Source organism: Gavia stellata, chromosome 5 (assembly GCF_030936135.1).
Source record: "Gavia stellata isolate bGavSte3 chromosome 5, bGavSte3.hap2, whole genome shotgun sequence".
NCBI lineage: Eukaryota > Metazoa > Chordata > Aves > Gaviiformes > Gaviidae > Gavia > Gavia stellata.
Window position 1 is genome coordinate 15038432 of NC_082598.1, and position 16390 is coordinate 15054821.

General features: G+C 40.6%; 1 protein-coding gene across 3 annotated transcripts in view; it reads right to left on the minus strand.

Annotated features, from left to right (window-relative positions):
• Positions 1 to 1277: 1277 nt before the first annotated feature.
• The window catches only part of SLC2A9 (solute carrier family 2 member 9), a 116160-nt gene continuing 101047 nt past the window's right edge, over positions 1278 to 16390 (minus strand). For all 3 annotated transcript variants that reach the window (XM_059817724.1, XM_059817723.1, XM_059817721.1), the window contains exon 12: positions 1278 to 1535. In XM_059817724.1, the coding sequence (XP_059673707.1) occupies positions 1278 to 1535 (258 nt within the window). The remainder of the gene's footprint in view (positions 1536 to 16390) is intronic.

The window sequence follows — 16390 nt, forward strand, 5'->3', positions numbered from 1 at the left end:
TATTTTATTTAAAAGTGCTTATTACTCCCTCAGCATCCAGGTGCCTAGAAGGATCAAGAAAAACTATTAATAAAATGACAAACTGAAAAGATGGTTCATGAAAAAAAAAATCCCACGTGGAAGGGAATAGATCACCTAATCCCCGACAGCCTGCTGAGTCTTTCTATCATGAAATTAAGCAGGCTCTGAGGACAGTTTTACAAAGCATTAAATAGCTTAGAAACTTACTAATGTGAACTATGTCTGGAGCTTCAGAGTCTAATGCCCAAATGAAAACTAGTGTTTAAATAAAAAATAGGCACCCAAATTCCTTTGGAGATCTGAGTATTAAGAAATGACATTTATTGAGTCTCAGGGGAATTTTGGCTCCTAAGACAAAAAAACCCCTCCAACCCTTGGAAAACTTGGTGTTTGATTATTTTTTTTAATGCTACGCCCTACATGTACTATCAGAGTTGTCTCACTTCACCATGAGGTTTAGTTTTCTTTTCATATTAAAGCTTCTATAGCTATTCTTAAAAAATAAAATTAAAAAAATATATATATCTCTCTCCACAGAAATGCAGTGCCAGCAAACACAGAAACTAGAGACAAGTCTATTACTAGTTGATCAGGATTTGCAAGAGAGACAAGGAAACCCATCAGGACCCGGAGCTCCCCATTTATGAGAAGCTGGGAGATGTTGAGACGAAGCAACTGAAAGTAGCTGGAAAAGGAATGGGAGGTCGGGGGAGTGTCATGACTCTTCTTTCAAGTCCTCAATTCTCACCTGCAACTTTAATGACTTATTGGGAAACGTGGAGAAAAGCGAGCTGGTACCATTTCAGGTTCACTTGCATCGACTCTTAGCAGACCCCCGCTGGGATCTCTTCCATTTTCCCTGCCTTCTCCTCTTCCTCCTCTTCCCCGGCAACTGCACACACACCTCCCCGTGAGCACACAGGAGTGCTCAGCCAGCTGCTGCTCACAACCCCTGCTCCCCACCACCACTTTACTTCTCCGAGTCTATATTCCCACCCCACTCACCACAGCACCTACTTCACAGGTGCCCAAGAAAACTCTGGCTCTTAATTATTTAATCAGTTGCCGCTACTCCCGCCGCTCATTTCCTCAACCATCACCCTAGCTGCTAAGGAATTCACTTGTACTCACTTAAAACATATTTAAGAGGGAAGCAGTTCATGCTGTCACATAAAAAATACAAGTTGTGCATTGCTATAAACGTACTGAATGAAAAGAGCATGTTTTCCCCTATCCCCCAAAAGAGCATCCTGGGTTTACACAATCCCTTTTTTGGTTTCCCCGCTGTCCACTGAAGACGTGAAGTTTGATTCCTGTTCTGCACTCGATTTCCTCTCCCCTGGGTAGTGGTTCATTTCTTGCATTTCTAAAGATACTTTATTCCTTTTGGCAAATGCCTGGCTGATCTCATTAAATGTCTTATTTTTTGTTTCAGGCAGGACAAAAAACAGGTAGGTAGCTCCCGCAAAGCAGATGGCAGCGAACACTAGGAAGCAGTAGGTCTGTAAACCACCCTGCGAATAGAAAACAAAGGAGAAGGTAATTATAAAAGGGACAAAAGTTGGAAGAAAAGCAACATCAGGAATGGTTTGAAAGAAAAAATGAGTGGTATGGAGCAATTTTTAATCAAGTACAGTAAGCGCTGGCATTCATTGCAAATCAGAGTGCTTGGCAGTTCATAAAAATGCATGAATCGTTAGTTCTTCCAACACTGCCTCTGGCCCTTCGATGGAAAAGCAGGTTCCTGGCGGAGGCGTGCAGATCTGCAATCTGGGCAACGCTGGGAGACACCAGACTGAGTTCAGGCACCGCGGGTGTGAGGAGAGCAGGTGGCATCAGGGCTCCTGCGACATGCACGGCTTAACTGAGCCTTGCGCTGTTGCAGTATTTCTGGAAATGAGGCAGATGTTTCCCCGCGTTGTTCTGTATACTGCCTTGCAATACCTACGTACAAAATACGAGGCATGCTTTTGCAATACCAGGCACCTGTACACAACACATGGGAAACCTGCCATAGCGAGGAGCATCTGCATCACAGTAGTTACAAGCTTTGAGATTTGCAAAATAAACAAGGAAAACCCCCAAATGGCAGACATTTATATAATTTCTAAGGTTATGGGAGCTTGCAACAGGAAAAAAATCCCTAAAATGCTCTTCTTTCGTGCTAGAGACTAGTGTAAGAATTAACTGAAAATAAAGTACAAGACATATTTGAATGTTTTTGAATGCAGTTTTCACTGCAAAAGAAAGAGTACAGACACAAAGAAGTTAATTTATAAACTGATTATAAAGGCTCAAACCAACTAGTAGGAGTTGCACTTCACTAAAACATAAGTATTTCTTGCCTGGTGATTATTAGATCATTTAGTAGCTTTCAGTTACCTTTCAACAGTACAGTTTTGAAAAACATTTGATAATTGCAATATTGCCAGCTGCACTTTGTTGAACTAGGAAGAGGTTTAGTATCGTGGCTCCAGTGAAACCTGCCAGCCTTTGAGGAAACCTCCCTTCCTCCTCTACTGATTTACCTCACTCTGTGTCCTGAAAACAAATGTCCAATGAACACATATTTTTGACTTCACAAAGCTAAATCAAACCAAAAGTGGTATCGCCAGCTCCAAAAATAAGGCAACCTTTCCGTGATGCCTTGCGTGAGGTCGTGAGCAGCGATCACGAGGACAGCTGGACCCTCACACATCACCCCAGGTGTTACAAGGCAGAGGTCACCCCAGGGAAAATCACTCAGGACAGAGGAATATACATCCTATATATACATATTTACAATTTTCACTAAATGTATGTGTCTGAAACAATTAAGACAGTGCTAGACAACGATGTAAGCCTGACTTTCCACATTTTTCTAATACACACCCATCGTCGTTAGTTATACCAGTCCTACCTCACAGGCTGATTAAGCTCCCTGCTCTGGGGGCTCACAGTCTATACAATTCCTAGGACTATTTTTATGTTTCACTTGCTTACTATACATCATATCTGGTGTGGAAGAAGAACATGAATTTGTGTGTGGAACGAAAGAAAAAAAAGAAAAAACCCCTTTTCTGCAGCTGCTTTTTAATACCATGGCTGATTGCCAGCCTACCTAGTCACAATGTTTTCCTTGGATAATTCATTATCTAGTTCAGCCCTTCAACTCCTGTCTGTAATAGGAAAAACTGGGAAGAGCATCCTCTGAAATATTAACTAAGGACCCTTGAGATCATCAATGCTTTTTTTGTTAAATCCTAGAAGCACGAACTCCTGAGCAACCTGACAGTCACAACCCAAAGAGCATGGGTGATTAGGGGGAGGGAATATTCCAGCATGGGAACAGATATGACTTTCAAGCTTATACAGGGCCAAAGCAAACAGATTTAGTAGATGGGAAAAAATAACTTCACAGTGCCTCATACATCATCCTGCCACATTAAGAATCCAAATTTTGCATCTGGATCTTCTGCATTCGAAATTGTTGTTCAGCTGAATGGTAGAGCTCCAATCTGGAATCATGTTTTTCCCTTTTTAAAATCTTCATTGAACTAAATTTTCTCCATGATGAAAATGAACCATTAATGCCTAGTATGAATAAGCCTGGCAATGCCCCAAGTTACCTGCATCTCTTGGTGGTGCAGCCACAACTTTGTCCCACCTTTCTTACTCCTGTTTAGTTCTTTGCTGTCCATTATCTAAAGTAGGGTTTATTATCTTCTTTGATTCACGTCTCCTTAAACCTTTTCTAATTGAACTGAACACTCTTACGAGTGCATATTTTCTTCGCAATTGTTTTACATAATGTATTTACATCTATTGGTAATAAACTTACTCTCCTCAATTTCTGCAGATCCCCTTAGAAGTAGTCCCCAAGTTCCACAGAGAATAAGCTAAAAATTAAATTTTGTGATAAATCCTACAGATGAGCTATGTGGGAAGAGACCAAGACTTTAAACTCCTTGTGTTCAGCAGGATTAGCACAATGGAGCCCTGATTCCTGGACAGGAACACTGCAGGGCGATCACAAAATGCCCTTTTCTTACCAGCTAGTCCTCAGTCATAATACCTCCTTAAAGCTGGTTATCGTTTTACACACACAGGAAAGACAAACACTCATATTCATAAGCCTTTCATAACTCATTCGGAGTTCAACTCATATCACCCAAACCTGCATTTGGCACAGAAGAACGTCACATGTGAATTAAATTACTCATTATAAGCATGAAACCTTCTACCTGCACTGCACACTGATAAACGATGTAGGACAGAAGTATAGCAAAAAGCGGAAGGAAAACGTTAAATCCCGAATCTTAACTCGATAGAAACCCTTAGTGGGACACGGGTGGGATAGAGCTCAGCCTAGATTTTTAATTCATTTTTATCCATTTCTGATGTATTCTGAATTGCCTGGTGCCAGAGGGAAGATCTAAGGGGTGGAACAATTAATAGATTGGCCACAGCATATCTGATGTGCCTATCAGATCCTGAAAGTAGGATAATGCGCTGGGAAAAGGGTGAGTGCTGAGTTACTGAATCATGGCTACTACAGAAAAGGTACTGATAGACAGATCTGACAGGAAAATGGATCTGTGTCTTTCACAGAATCACAGAATCATTAAGGTTGGAAAAGACCTGTAAGATCATCAAGTCCAACCATCAACTCAACACCACCATGCTAAACCATGTCCCACAGTGCCTCGTCCACACAGTCTTTGAACACCTCCAGGGATGGTGACTCCACCACCTCCCTGGGCAGCTTATTCCAGTGCTTCACCACTCTCTCAGTAAAGAAATGTTTCCTAATATCCAACCTAAACCTCCCCTGGCGCAACTTGAGACCATTTCATCTTATCCTGTCACTCGTCACTTGGGAGAAGAGACCAACACCCACCTCTCTACAACCCCCTTTCAGGTAATTGTAGAGAGCAATAAGGTCTCCCCTCAGCCTCCTCTTCTCCAGACTGAACAACCCCAGTTCCCTCAGCCGCTCCTCATAAGACTTGGGCTCCAGACCCCTCACCAGCTTCGTTGCCCTTCTCTGGACACGCTCCAGCACCTCAATGTCCTTCTTGTAGTGAGGGGCCCAAAACTGAACACAGGATTCGAGGTGCAGCCTCACCAGCCCCAAGTACAGGGGCACAATCACCTCCCTGCTCCTGCTGGCCACACTGTTTCTGATACAGGCCAGGATGCTTACTATACTTTCTCTTATTTATATTCTATACTATTTATATTATCCCGATGAAGCCTGTATCTCTCATTTACTCTTTGACATCTGTAATCTCCAAATCCATAGTCTCTTTGTTGTTTTACTCCTTCCAACTTGCTAGAGACAAGACATTTCTGGAGACTGTGCAGCTGCCACTCTAGAACTAAAACCCCAGAATTTTGCTTATCTTGGGCTGGGGTGAGAGTAAAAAACTGAGGAAGAACTTCAATTAAAGTCTTTGATGGCAAAACCGGATACTCTGCAACTCTGTGTATTTGGCCCAATGGACATGGTCTCAGGATTGTTTACTGACGTGCATTCTGAGTGACACGATAATAATGACAACATATATGATAAAATTTGAAAAGTTAAATCTTTTTCTGTACTTTGTGATGTTATTTCACTAACTACATGGGATAGAAGCCTCAATGTTAAAAAACTGAATACTCCTATCCACCTGAAGAGTAGTTTGACTCTTAGTAAAAAATACCATATCCAAACAGCTGGAGGGGAGGGTAGAAAAAGGAAAGGAAGGGTGGGGGAAGAAGCAAAAGCAAGCCAATTCTGAATGGAAATTCTAACTAAATACAGAAAAAATTCAAGGAAAATATGTGGTTTCTGTTACTTCTCAGCTTTCCCACGTAAGGATGGGCTACTTCCTTACTCTCAGCTCCTAGCAGCAGCAGCATCAACTCGGGCCACGCAGGAGGCAGCGAGCCAGCCCCTGGAAACGTGCCGAGGACGCAAGCCCCAGTGAGCCCGAGCAGTGAGGCAGCAGCTGCCCTGCCTGTCCCATCCATACCCCCCTGCCACATCCACTCAGGCAAGTCTCTTCAGACTGCCTGCGCTTACTGCTTGGGTTCAGAACAAGCTGCCACCTTCACCGAGGTGCTTCTCCTGCTCCAACACCAGACAGGCTTGCCAGAGCTAGGAACACACTTCTTTAGCGATACTTGAAGCCAGGCTTTTATATACAAGGTTAGAAACCAAAAGGTTAGAAGGAAGACAGAACAAAGCACTACAACAGTCCATGCTTTGTAGCTGTTTTCCCCTAATGCTTCTTCAGTGCGCCCTCCTGCATGGACATCCAAGGTTCAAAGTTGCCCAAAGTTTCAGGTGGTTTCCTGAATAACAATGGCTCTATCTCTTGATAGGCTTGTAGATACCCGTTCAGAGTCCAGGTCAGATACACACAAGAAGGTCCTTGAAAGGCCAGGCTTTCCACGGGTTACTGAAGGTCACCTGCCCTCCCACTGCACAGGGGAGGGCAAGGGAACAGCAGTCACACTCACTGATGCAATCTCCGGAGGAAAGCACCTTGGATACCTACAGCCTGTTCCTAGTTAGTCAGCAGGCTAATAAAGCCTCTCCAAAGCAGGATTTACACTGGGTTTTTCAAGGCTGGTGAGGGCTATTGCTATATGGGATATTTAAAAGTTAAGCATAAACTTTTAAACTAATCACCTTCTATTTTCATAACAGCTTTCTAAGGAGGCTATTTAAAACACAGTGTTTCTGCAAATGTCCTGCCAGCCAAATCTTGCTCATTTTTATGTTCTCTTCGTTCTTCTGGAGCTGACCAAGGCTCTGTATTTGTCAAAAAAAGGAAAACCGGGAAACGATTCACCTAAGACATGCACATGATAACCATAAAAAAGAATCAAAGTCGAAGGACACAGACAATTCCCCCAGATTAGATCCCAAGAGTGGCAAGCAATCAAACCTGACTTTGATGATGAGATGTAGCTGCATAAGTGAGATGTATGAATAAGTAGGTGCAGCCCAGCCACATTTTCTTAAGCAAAGAGGTTAACAAACATATTCCCGGCTTGTGTGGGGCTGCTATACACATTAGGCAGAATGAACAGGCATTTCCTTCACATCCCTTTGGGTAAAATGGTAAAGAATACTTAATTTTTACCATTGTGAACAGACTTAAAGTGCCCAGAATGAGTGAGCAAAAGAGCTCATTTTTTCAGGCTAAAAAGTAAACTGAAATAAATAAAAATCTGGCAATGAAATGATCAGATTTCTGGTTTTGATTAAAAAAAAGTTAACAATTTGCCACTGCTAAAGTCTGCTAGCTGAGAACAGTGGTCCTGCTAATAGCTTACATGCTGTGAACACCATAATCTGGAAAAATATAGAAGTAGTTGAGTAGAACATCATCACATGCTATTTAACGATGGCTGCTTACTGACTTAACTCATTCTGTAGAAAAGTTTAAATTCTAAGCAGGACTGTGATACTGAAACCAGGAAAATAGATATTCTAGGGCAGATACATCAAAATAAATGAGCAAATGAACAAAATCTGAATCAGATTTAGCAAGCTTAATAAATTAGTATTTTTAAAACAGAACTTATGGCTCTTCCCAGCGAATGCCAAAATGGGATTCTATATTCTCAACTTGCAATGTCACAGCCCCTTTGGCACTGGAAATGGGTGCTTGCATTTGGAAGTTGCCATGAAGATTAGAGTAATGAGATGGGGGTCAAACTGGATTTTGAAGTGATGAGGTCAAATGATAATGGTTAGATGTCTTACTAAAATGATCAGCAGCAAAACAGTTACTCATGTAGACATTTGACTTTACTTTGCTTCAAATTAATTTAACCCACTGAAACAAATGGATGTGAGAGGTTGGGTCCTTTACCCCTTGTCCTTCTTCAGTTTCAGACACAATTTAAGGTTCTGCTGAAGGTACAGGACAACGAAGAAGGACAGAGCACTAAAATATAATGTATGAAATACATTTCCTAAGTAAAAAATAAGGACATTTTCAGACATGAACTGTAATTTCAACCCCAACCCTCACACATTCACTACCTCCTCATAAAAAAATTACAGATATCTAACCTTCTGATAGCCTACATTTCATTTTCTCATCTTTGAGGGGAACTTTAGCCATTTCGCTTAATACAGGTGCACTGTAGTTACTTTAAACATTAGATGTATTTGCAAAAGTTTAAAATAGCTTGACTGAGGGAATCCACGTATAGGCTTCTGTGCATACCTTTGTTACTGAAATTCTTACACTGCATAATAGAAAAAGTCAACAGGTATTATTACACAGTAAAGAAATAACAAGGAAAACCAAAAGACAATCTTGCTGGGAAATGAATCTTGATGCACAAGAAGGAAAATCTCGACTGTAAAAATAAGGAAGAAACAGAGCAGAAGTAGTGCAGGATAGCCTCCAGCAACATGTATAATGACTCTGAAGTATTACTTCACAGGCAGAAATAAATTAGTTTCTGAAAGGGGGAAAATAAACACCCATATAGGGTCTTTGCGTCATACAAGTAAGCAATCTGAACTAAAGCTACAAGCCTTGTAGCACCTGTATCCCATGTTATACTGAGCTCCATATGGATCACAGATGCAAACAGCTTATTTTTCAAGACGCTTTAACTAGTCTAAAAAGAAAAGAAAATCAAAGTTTACCCAATTTCTAGCTAGTGACAATTTGTACTCTGCTTCTTTCAGATGCCTTCAGCGCTTATGTAACTTATAAGCTTATATGAAAAAGACACATGAAAATTCAAACAGTACTTTCTCAGAGTTTCTCACTTAAAAACCCAGCTAGTAAAAGCACTCACTATCTGGGGGTCATGATGTTCCACCCAGCTGTTTGGTCTCCCTTCCTGTCATCTCAGCCTCTGCCTCTCAGCATCAGCATCTGCCAACCAAAGCACCTGCCCTGACCTCCTACGCCAGGGCTCAAGAATTAGACCTCCACCCACCAGCTCAGAAACTAGGCACAAGCTGACTGTGATGGGCTGCAACAAGCTGCACATCTACAGCTATATCCTCATTTTATTGCCCTTATGCAGAGAGGTTAGGCAAACACCACCACTCAATGCCAAGGATTTCTTCACTGAGAAGGTGTTTCCCACCCACAACTACAGAGGATGTAGGCAGCTTGTCATAATAAATGTTTAAAAGTGATCTTTCGTCACACATTCTCTATTTACTATATCATCTCCTTCATATCCTTCTTTGTTCACGCTCTTACACTGTTCATTGTTTTAATTTTCTGAGAACTAAGATATTAAAAGGGTTTTTTAGTTATTTTAAAGGTTTTCCTAATGTTTGCTATGGCTCAGAATACACTATCACCTTGTTGGCTGAACCTTCCTGTGAAACACATACTGTTATGGGTGGGACATTGATGGGGTGCAACAGGATAGCCCCAAAACTTCCCATCAATCTCTCAGATATTATTGAAGCCTGCCCCAAATCTAGTGACTTGTTCGTCCATCACAAAACACACATAATTTTCCATTGCCAGTGAACCAGAAAGGAATTACAGAGGTCATTTCTATCAGTCGCTTGGTTCCCTAGCCTGAAGAGCCAGGCACCTATCTATAACGAAGTCTTCACTAAGGTCTGAGTGTTCATCTCTGGAACCTATAGCACAATATATATCTGCTTTATCAACATGCCCCAATTCCAATTACAGGGAAACAATGCAAAAAAATAGATGATGGAAGATAGATATAGCTACTATGTCTTTGTAAAATCTAGCTGTTTTTTTATAAGTGGACAAAACATTCAAACTGCACAGTGACATTTATTAGTCCCTGTAAAAATGACATATTCTATGTTATTGCTCTGCCAGAGAGCTGCAAAACATCTTGCAGTTTATTACTGTTACTGCCTCAGTCTTGCTGCAAAAATGCTGCAAGAGAATGATGCTTTTGTATCCCGTTTTGGGATAACACAAGCTTCTCCCGTGGCAGAAGTAAAAGAGGGGGAAAATCCCGGCAGTCCTCAGGAACTGTATGTAGGCCTCGCAAGATGAAAAAGAGGTTCCTCCCATTTCAGAATGAACCTCATTTAAGTCCTTTCTTTTTCTTAGGAAACCATAGCAGCAATTCAGTTCTTTGTCATTTCGATAGGGAGCTACATCATTTTCTAGTACACCCATGCAGAGAGATTTGAAGACCTCCATCGATCTTCCCCAACACTTCTAATGATTTCAAAACTCTCTCTTTCCTCGCTTAGATGTGTAGTCCCATGGTGCCAAAGGTAAAAGCCAAACACCAGCCAGGAGTAAAATCAGCTTTTCACTTAGTGGACTGATAATCATAACCGGGTATTCCTCTGCGATCCCTGGTTATTGGAAACATTTGTATTAGGAGAAAAGCCCGAAGATGAGTTGTTCTGGAAAATTACTGATGGGATAGAGAGGGAACCAGAGGAGCAGTAAAGATGCAGCTGGTCTCTGCAGGGCAGAAAGGTGGAAAAGGAGGGCTCTGGGTGGTCCATTTTGGCTCCTGAGATGCAGCAACCAGGCAGAGGTATTCCACCAGCTAAAGCATGCTCAACAGGCTGAAGGCCACTTGAACGAGGATGGCACGGGGCTAGCAAAGAAGGGCACCAAACAGAGGCAAACATAAGCTCAGACAGCTGCTATCACCACAACCGAGGGAGAGGGGGGATGCGTGTGGGTCAATGGGGTGAGCAGCAGGCAAAGGTAACACGAGAGATGTTTACAGAACCAAGTACGAAACCCCAAGAACATTCACGGTGGATAAAAATGACTAATTTCCTTATTTTCTCTCTGGCTTACATCTGCTTCCAGTGTGTTACTGGGAAAGGAAAGCACTTTATTCTACAATGTAGTTTAGTATATCCATGCTAAGATTCCAATTTCAATAAAAGACATAGCAATTTAAGTATTTCTTGAATACGCACTGAATACACAGCGTGACTTTGACACCAAAAAAAAGACTCCGCGCAGTCTTCTAGAAAAAATAAATTATTATGACAGAAACCTTCTGGAGAAATCTGCTATGTTGTCCTGCAGTATAATACTAATTTACCATGTAATCTTTAATTGTGTCATAACAATCTAATGGAAAAAACTGAAATATGAAATAGGAAAGCATCAGCATGTAATGAAAATAACATGTCATGAAATTAATTGATAATTATTAATGCTTAGTATCTCTTTGTATTTACACAATGCATTACAAAAAATAAGCAGCACCTTTTTCTAGATAACATGTAATTTAAGGTCCTGCTACACCATCGGATTACAGAAGTCTGTCCCTGCAAATTTACTGTTACTGAAGAGTAACAGCTTAACACATGCCTATTCTAATGCACCAGAGGTTTTCAAGCCTTTTAGATGATGCTTTTCTGCTGCTGTAGTTTGTTGTGCCCTCTGCCTGCTTCAGCTCACTGCACCTATTTCCACATATACATACACTCTAATTTCTGATTTTCCAAGCATCCCTGTTCTCCACACTCCAGCACCTCCTCAGCATACCTATTTCTACCAGCTATCACTCACTGTTTAAAATTGATTTTTGAACCGCAAGCTCCAGCAATGTCAGGCAAGGCTTCAGATTTTGTTTCCAGCAACATAAAACAGAAAATCTAGGGAGGTGATGCCAAAGAATATCCAGAAGTAACTATTTTGAGTCTGACTAAATTAATAAGGGTGTGCCTGTATCCACTTGTGTATGTACACAGTTACAAGATTTGGGTTTTGTTCATCTGAGTGCTTTGGAAATAGTTTCCATTTATACATGTGACTGTGAGAAAGAGAAAGCAGGAGGCTTATGGACAAGAAAGTATATTTGATTTATGTTACTTAGCCATCCATTCTTCTTCTGTTTAAGAAGTTCTTCATTAAATCAAGGACTGGAATAAATATCCCGTAGGATGATGAACTCCTTATGGTTTGCGAGTGACTGAGAGAAACTCCACTACTTGAAATACAGTCACATGAACTCTTCAGTCAACAATTAAAAATGTATCAAAAGCCCCAGTTTGTTCTGTTCAACACAAGATTAAACAAAAATTTGCATGAAATAAAGTATCTGATGGCTGAAGGATGAAGTTATTTAAATTTAAACCAGAAATAGATGCAATTTTGAATTCATCAATACCTTATTGAGAAGTATGAAATCCACTGGAAGCCTTCAGTGGTAACTGAGTACTGTACATCTGAGACACTCTCTAGTGCAATTAGGAAATACTAATGCAGAAGCAAGTGATACTTGACGGCTTGTACCTTAAACCAGACAAGAATATATAGGTTACTCTGTTCATATTTGGTTTTGGGTTTCTTTTGGTAATGAGTCATTACTGCCAAAGGGAAAATGATCTGTTTCCTCTCATTATCCATAAAAGAAGGAATATATGAAATAGTAATAAGCTTACAGAAGGATGACTAATATAACCTTGAAGGCCTTCAGGTTAGAGATTCCTCAAATTTCCATAGATGCTTGATTCTTTGCAAAGTTGTTCTGAAATTCACAAGGTTTTCTCTGGTATGTCAGAGAAGTTTAACACTCTCTGATCCTTTTGAACTCAAGAAAATAAGTGATCTTTTCTCCCTCCTCAGTTGTTCACAGTTAGCCTTTCCTTTCTCAAATCTTTTCTCCAGACAGAGTATTTTTGGGCTTGCTTTCTTTCACTCCAAGTTCACCGCAATTTTTGCTGTTTCTTCCTCTTAATTTTTCTGCATTTTTCAAGATTATTTAGCCCAAAGCATCATTACCATATTCCTACTATGCCATCACCATCTCCAAGGAGAGCAGTAATTGCAGTTGTCTTCTACTTTTTTTGGAGTTTGGATCCTCCTGCCACCACAACCTGCAGCAGCCCTTCTTGCAGTGACACTGATGTATTACATCAGCTTCAAGGAGCCACGTGCTGTGTGTACACTTAATGAGAGACACTTCCTGCTCTGAAGGTTTCAAAATGTAAATAAACTCATACAAAATCAGGAACACAGATGCCAGCCAGTCCATTCCCATTACTAAGGCAGCCTCAGTTCTTGAAAAACATCTGTCTGCCTTTCTTTCATAGATCTCCAGTAATGGACAAGCTGCAATTTCTCCACACATCATTACACAGTTACACTATTCTCATGATTAAAAGGCTCCCTAATATCCTTCTTGATGCAGTTAGCTGAACACGTAACATGCATTCTCTCTGCTTCATCACCCGTCTTGCTGTTGAAATCACTGAACAGAACAGGCCTGGACCCAAGATAAATAGAGAACAGGGAAGCAACTTCAAGTGGGTCTGGTGTGCCTGGAAACTTTCTAGACTAAGTTGGGTATCAAAGCACCTCCCTGCTAGCGCTGTTAGCTGAGCTAACTCCTTTGCGATGCTCAGTTACTGCAGAGGACCTTGTACTGGCCCTCATTAAATGTGAATTTCACATTCATTGTAGCAATCAATAAAGGAATCAATTCATTCCAACAGAATTTGATAAAATGGTTTTATTATGCTTCATGAGGGTTGCAGAAGCCTGAAAAGCAAGGCTCCGTGCATATCTGACAGGCAGCAAAAGCCACCTGCGACGGGGACACATGCGGCTGAGGAGCTGGAGCCTCCAATTGCTATCACTATTCAGCTCTGACCAAACGGGCAGGCTGCTGGACATGGTGCAGACAGCAATTAAACAGCATCCCCTTTTTAAAAATACATGCTACAATCTCTTAAGTGCTTTATTACCACAACTAAAAGGAGTATCCCACCACCACTGCCATCACCTGACTTTTTGAATGTGTGGTCTCATCTACCGTTGAGTACTTTGTGCTCAGTCTTGCAGATTAAGGCATGATATCAGCATCTGGCAGCTCTGCCCTTGATTACATTAATAAGATTCCTAGGGACATACTACTGGACCAGTAAACACTACTACCTGTGAAGCTGGGTCCAAGTGCCCTGTTGAAAGTGAAACACACTGTTTCCAGATAAGCAGGGATGCAAATCTAAGTTTCTCACATTTCAAGTCCCTCTTCTGAGAAGAGGTTTAAGTGCAAATGCAACCCCAGTCCGGTTTGGGGTGTGGATGAGGAGGAAGAGATAAAGCATTGTTGCTGGAGATTGTACAGTGCTAATATGAAAAGAGAACTACAGGCACTAATATTGTTCCTAATGTAGCCATATTTAGTAATCAAGCAGCTCTGTGCAGGAAAATAGCTTTGTGTATTTTCCAGACTAACACCCTTCCCACTGACAGTGATGAAGATGCTCTTAACCAACTTTGACCTTAAAGAATATTTATTCTCGTCTATTATACAAACATTTATGCTTTCATAGTGTGGAGTCACTTTCCAGGAAAGAAAGTTAAGATTCGGTATCTGACAGGCTCTATATGTTGGAACAACAGTCAGCAAACTTAAACCACATAATTTATTATCTTGGGAAAACCAGAAGCCACATAACCACTGCTGTAATTAGTCTAATTTTGAAAGGTCTGCAAGTGCAAGTCTAGATTAAAAACGCACATTGCTAGGAAGAAAGCAAACAGAACACAAAGAAGAGACCTTCAAAATTCTCCTTTATGCTGCCTACAAACAGGTACCCTTTTGCTCCCCGTGTAAAAAGATCGCTTCTTTTTTTAAATCCCTTTGTGAGTTCTAGTCAAAGACTAATTGATGTCATGTATTAAGCTTAATTATTGAAAAGAATGCTTCAGTCTAACCACGCAGATGAACATGTTACACCAATTAAAATACCTGGACTTACTCACTAAACTTACACTCCTACCAAAACAACAACAAAAATTTAAAAATATATATGTTCTGCTTCCCCCTAGAAGTTCCATTGGCTAAAATAAATTATTGAACTAAGTACTAATTATTCTGCCAGTGCTATCCATTCTAGTCAGTGGATTTAACTTGAAAATCTGACATGCTCAGGTTTGTTATCCTGAGCTGTGATTTAGTTATGTATCACCGTTAATGACATCAGAACAAACACATAACAGAGGCATTTAAAGAGGAAACCCCCAGTGATGAGGAAGATCTCCACGTAAAGTCTGTCTTGGTGAAGGTGAGCTTCCTGCTCTCCTAGTTGGGGGCAGTGCTAGTTTTACGCCCAGCATGAAAAGGTCTTCACAATGGCTTACTCCTACAGGAAATAACAGTAGCATCCTCGACACTTGTGTTCTCATCAAAATGGCATTAGTGTTTTTCTCAAGAAGAAACTAAAGAAACTGGTTGCCTCACATTGATTTCTGCAGACCACTAACATCACTGATCTGTAAAGCATAAGGTGAGAAACATCCCACATACACCTGCAGATCTGTGTATCAGGAAGAACTGTTTGGTTGCTGCCTGGTTATACTGAAACATGGGAGAGCTTGAAGGCAAGCTTCTCAACTTCACTATTACAAATATTTTGCACTTTATCTCACATGTGCACAAAGTTCACAAAATTCACATGAATTCACAGGAACTTTAAATGGTCCTATTTTGATTTTGTCTTTCTTCTAATTATGAAATCTATATCTAACTGTATAATCTCCCTTTTCTCTCAAGATGAACAGATACCCTCTGTCCCATAGACACTTCCTGATTTTTTAAATATAGCTTCACAGAGGAAGAGTAGAATCAATGCACCTGTTAACAACCAGAAAGCATCCTTTTATTAAGACAGGAGGAAACATTTGTCATAATTTACCCTTTAAAATACATTGATGAGGAGCAAGAAGTCTCAATGTCTTTCCCAGAATTTTTAGTGAGTTTTATTTCAACTCAGGATTGATAGTGAATGATATTCAATTTTTAAAACTGAGATTAAAACTGTTCTCATAAAAGGCCAAACTCTGGCTGCATTTTAGCTACCATCAGTTTTGATTCCTGAGTCCTCTGAATTTAAAAGCTAACACAGAAGCATCAAATCTTAGTGGTTTTTAAGACACCTGGACAAGGTCCTAAGAAACTTGGTCTGATCTCACAGCTGACCCTCCCTGAGGAAGAGGCTGGACCAGAGACCCCCTGGAGTCCCTTCCAGCTGGAATGATTCTACAATTACATCCACACTTTCACTCCAAAAATTTTGTTGGTTTGTTATGTCTGCTCATTTGAGACATAAAATATTATCCCCATTCCCAAGGGATAATATGAATAAATGATGGAATGATTTGTTGTGGATGACTACAGAAACTCATTCTCAATCTGCTTTCTGCACGCACAAAAAATAAAGCTAATTACTCACAGGTTTGCATACCAAGCATAAATACTTTTCAAGTATGAGCCAATACTTGGAGTTTGGTTTATGACACTCAATTTGCTCCAGGTGTTACAGCTAGCTTAGAATTTACTCAGAGAGAAACCACAAAGAGAATCTGTGTCTTAAACTCCCAGAAGCTAAACCATTAGAAAACAGAAGTTACACTAGGAACACATGGAG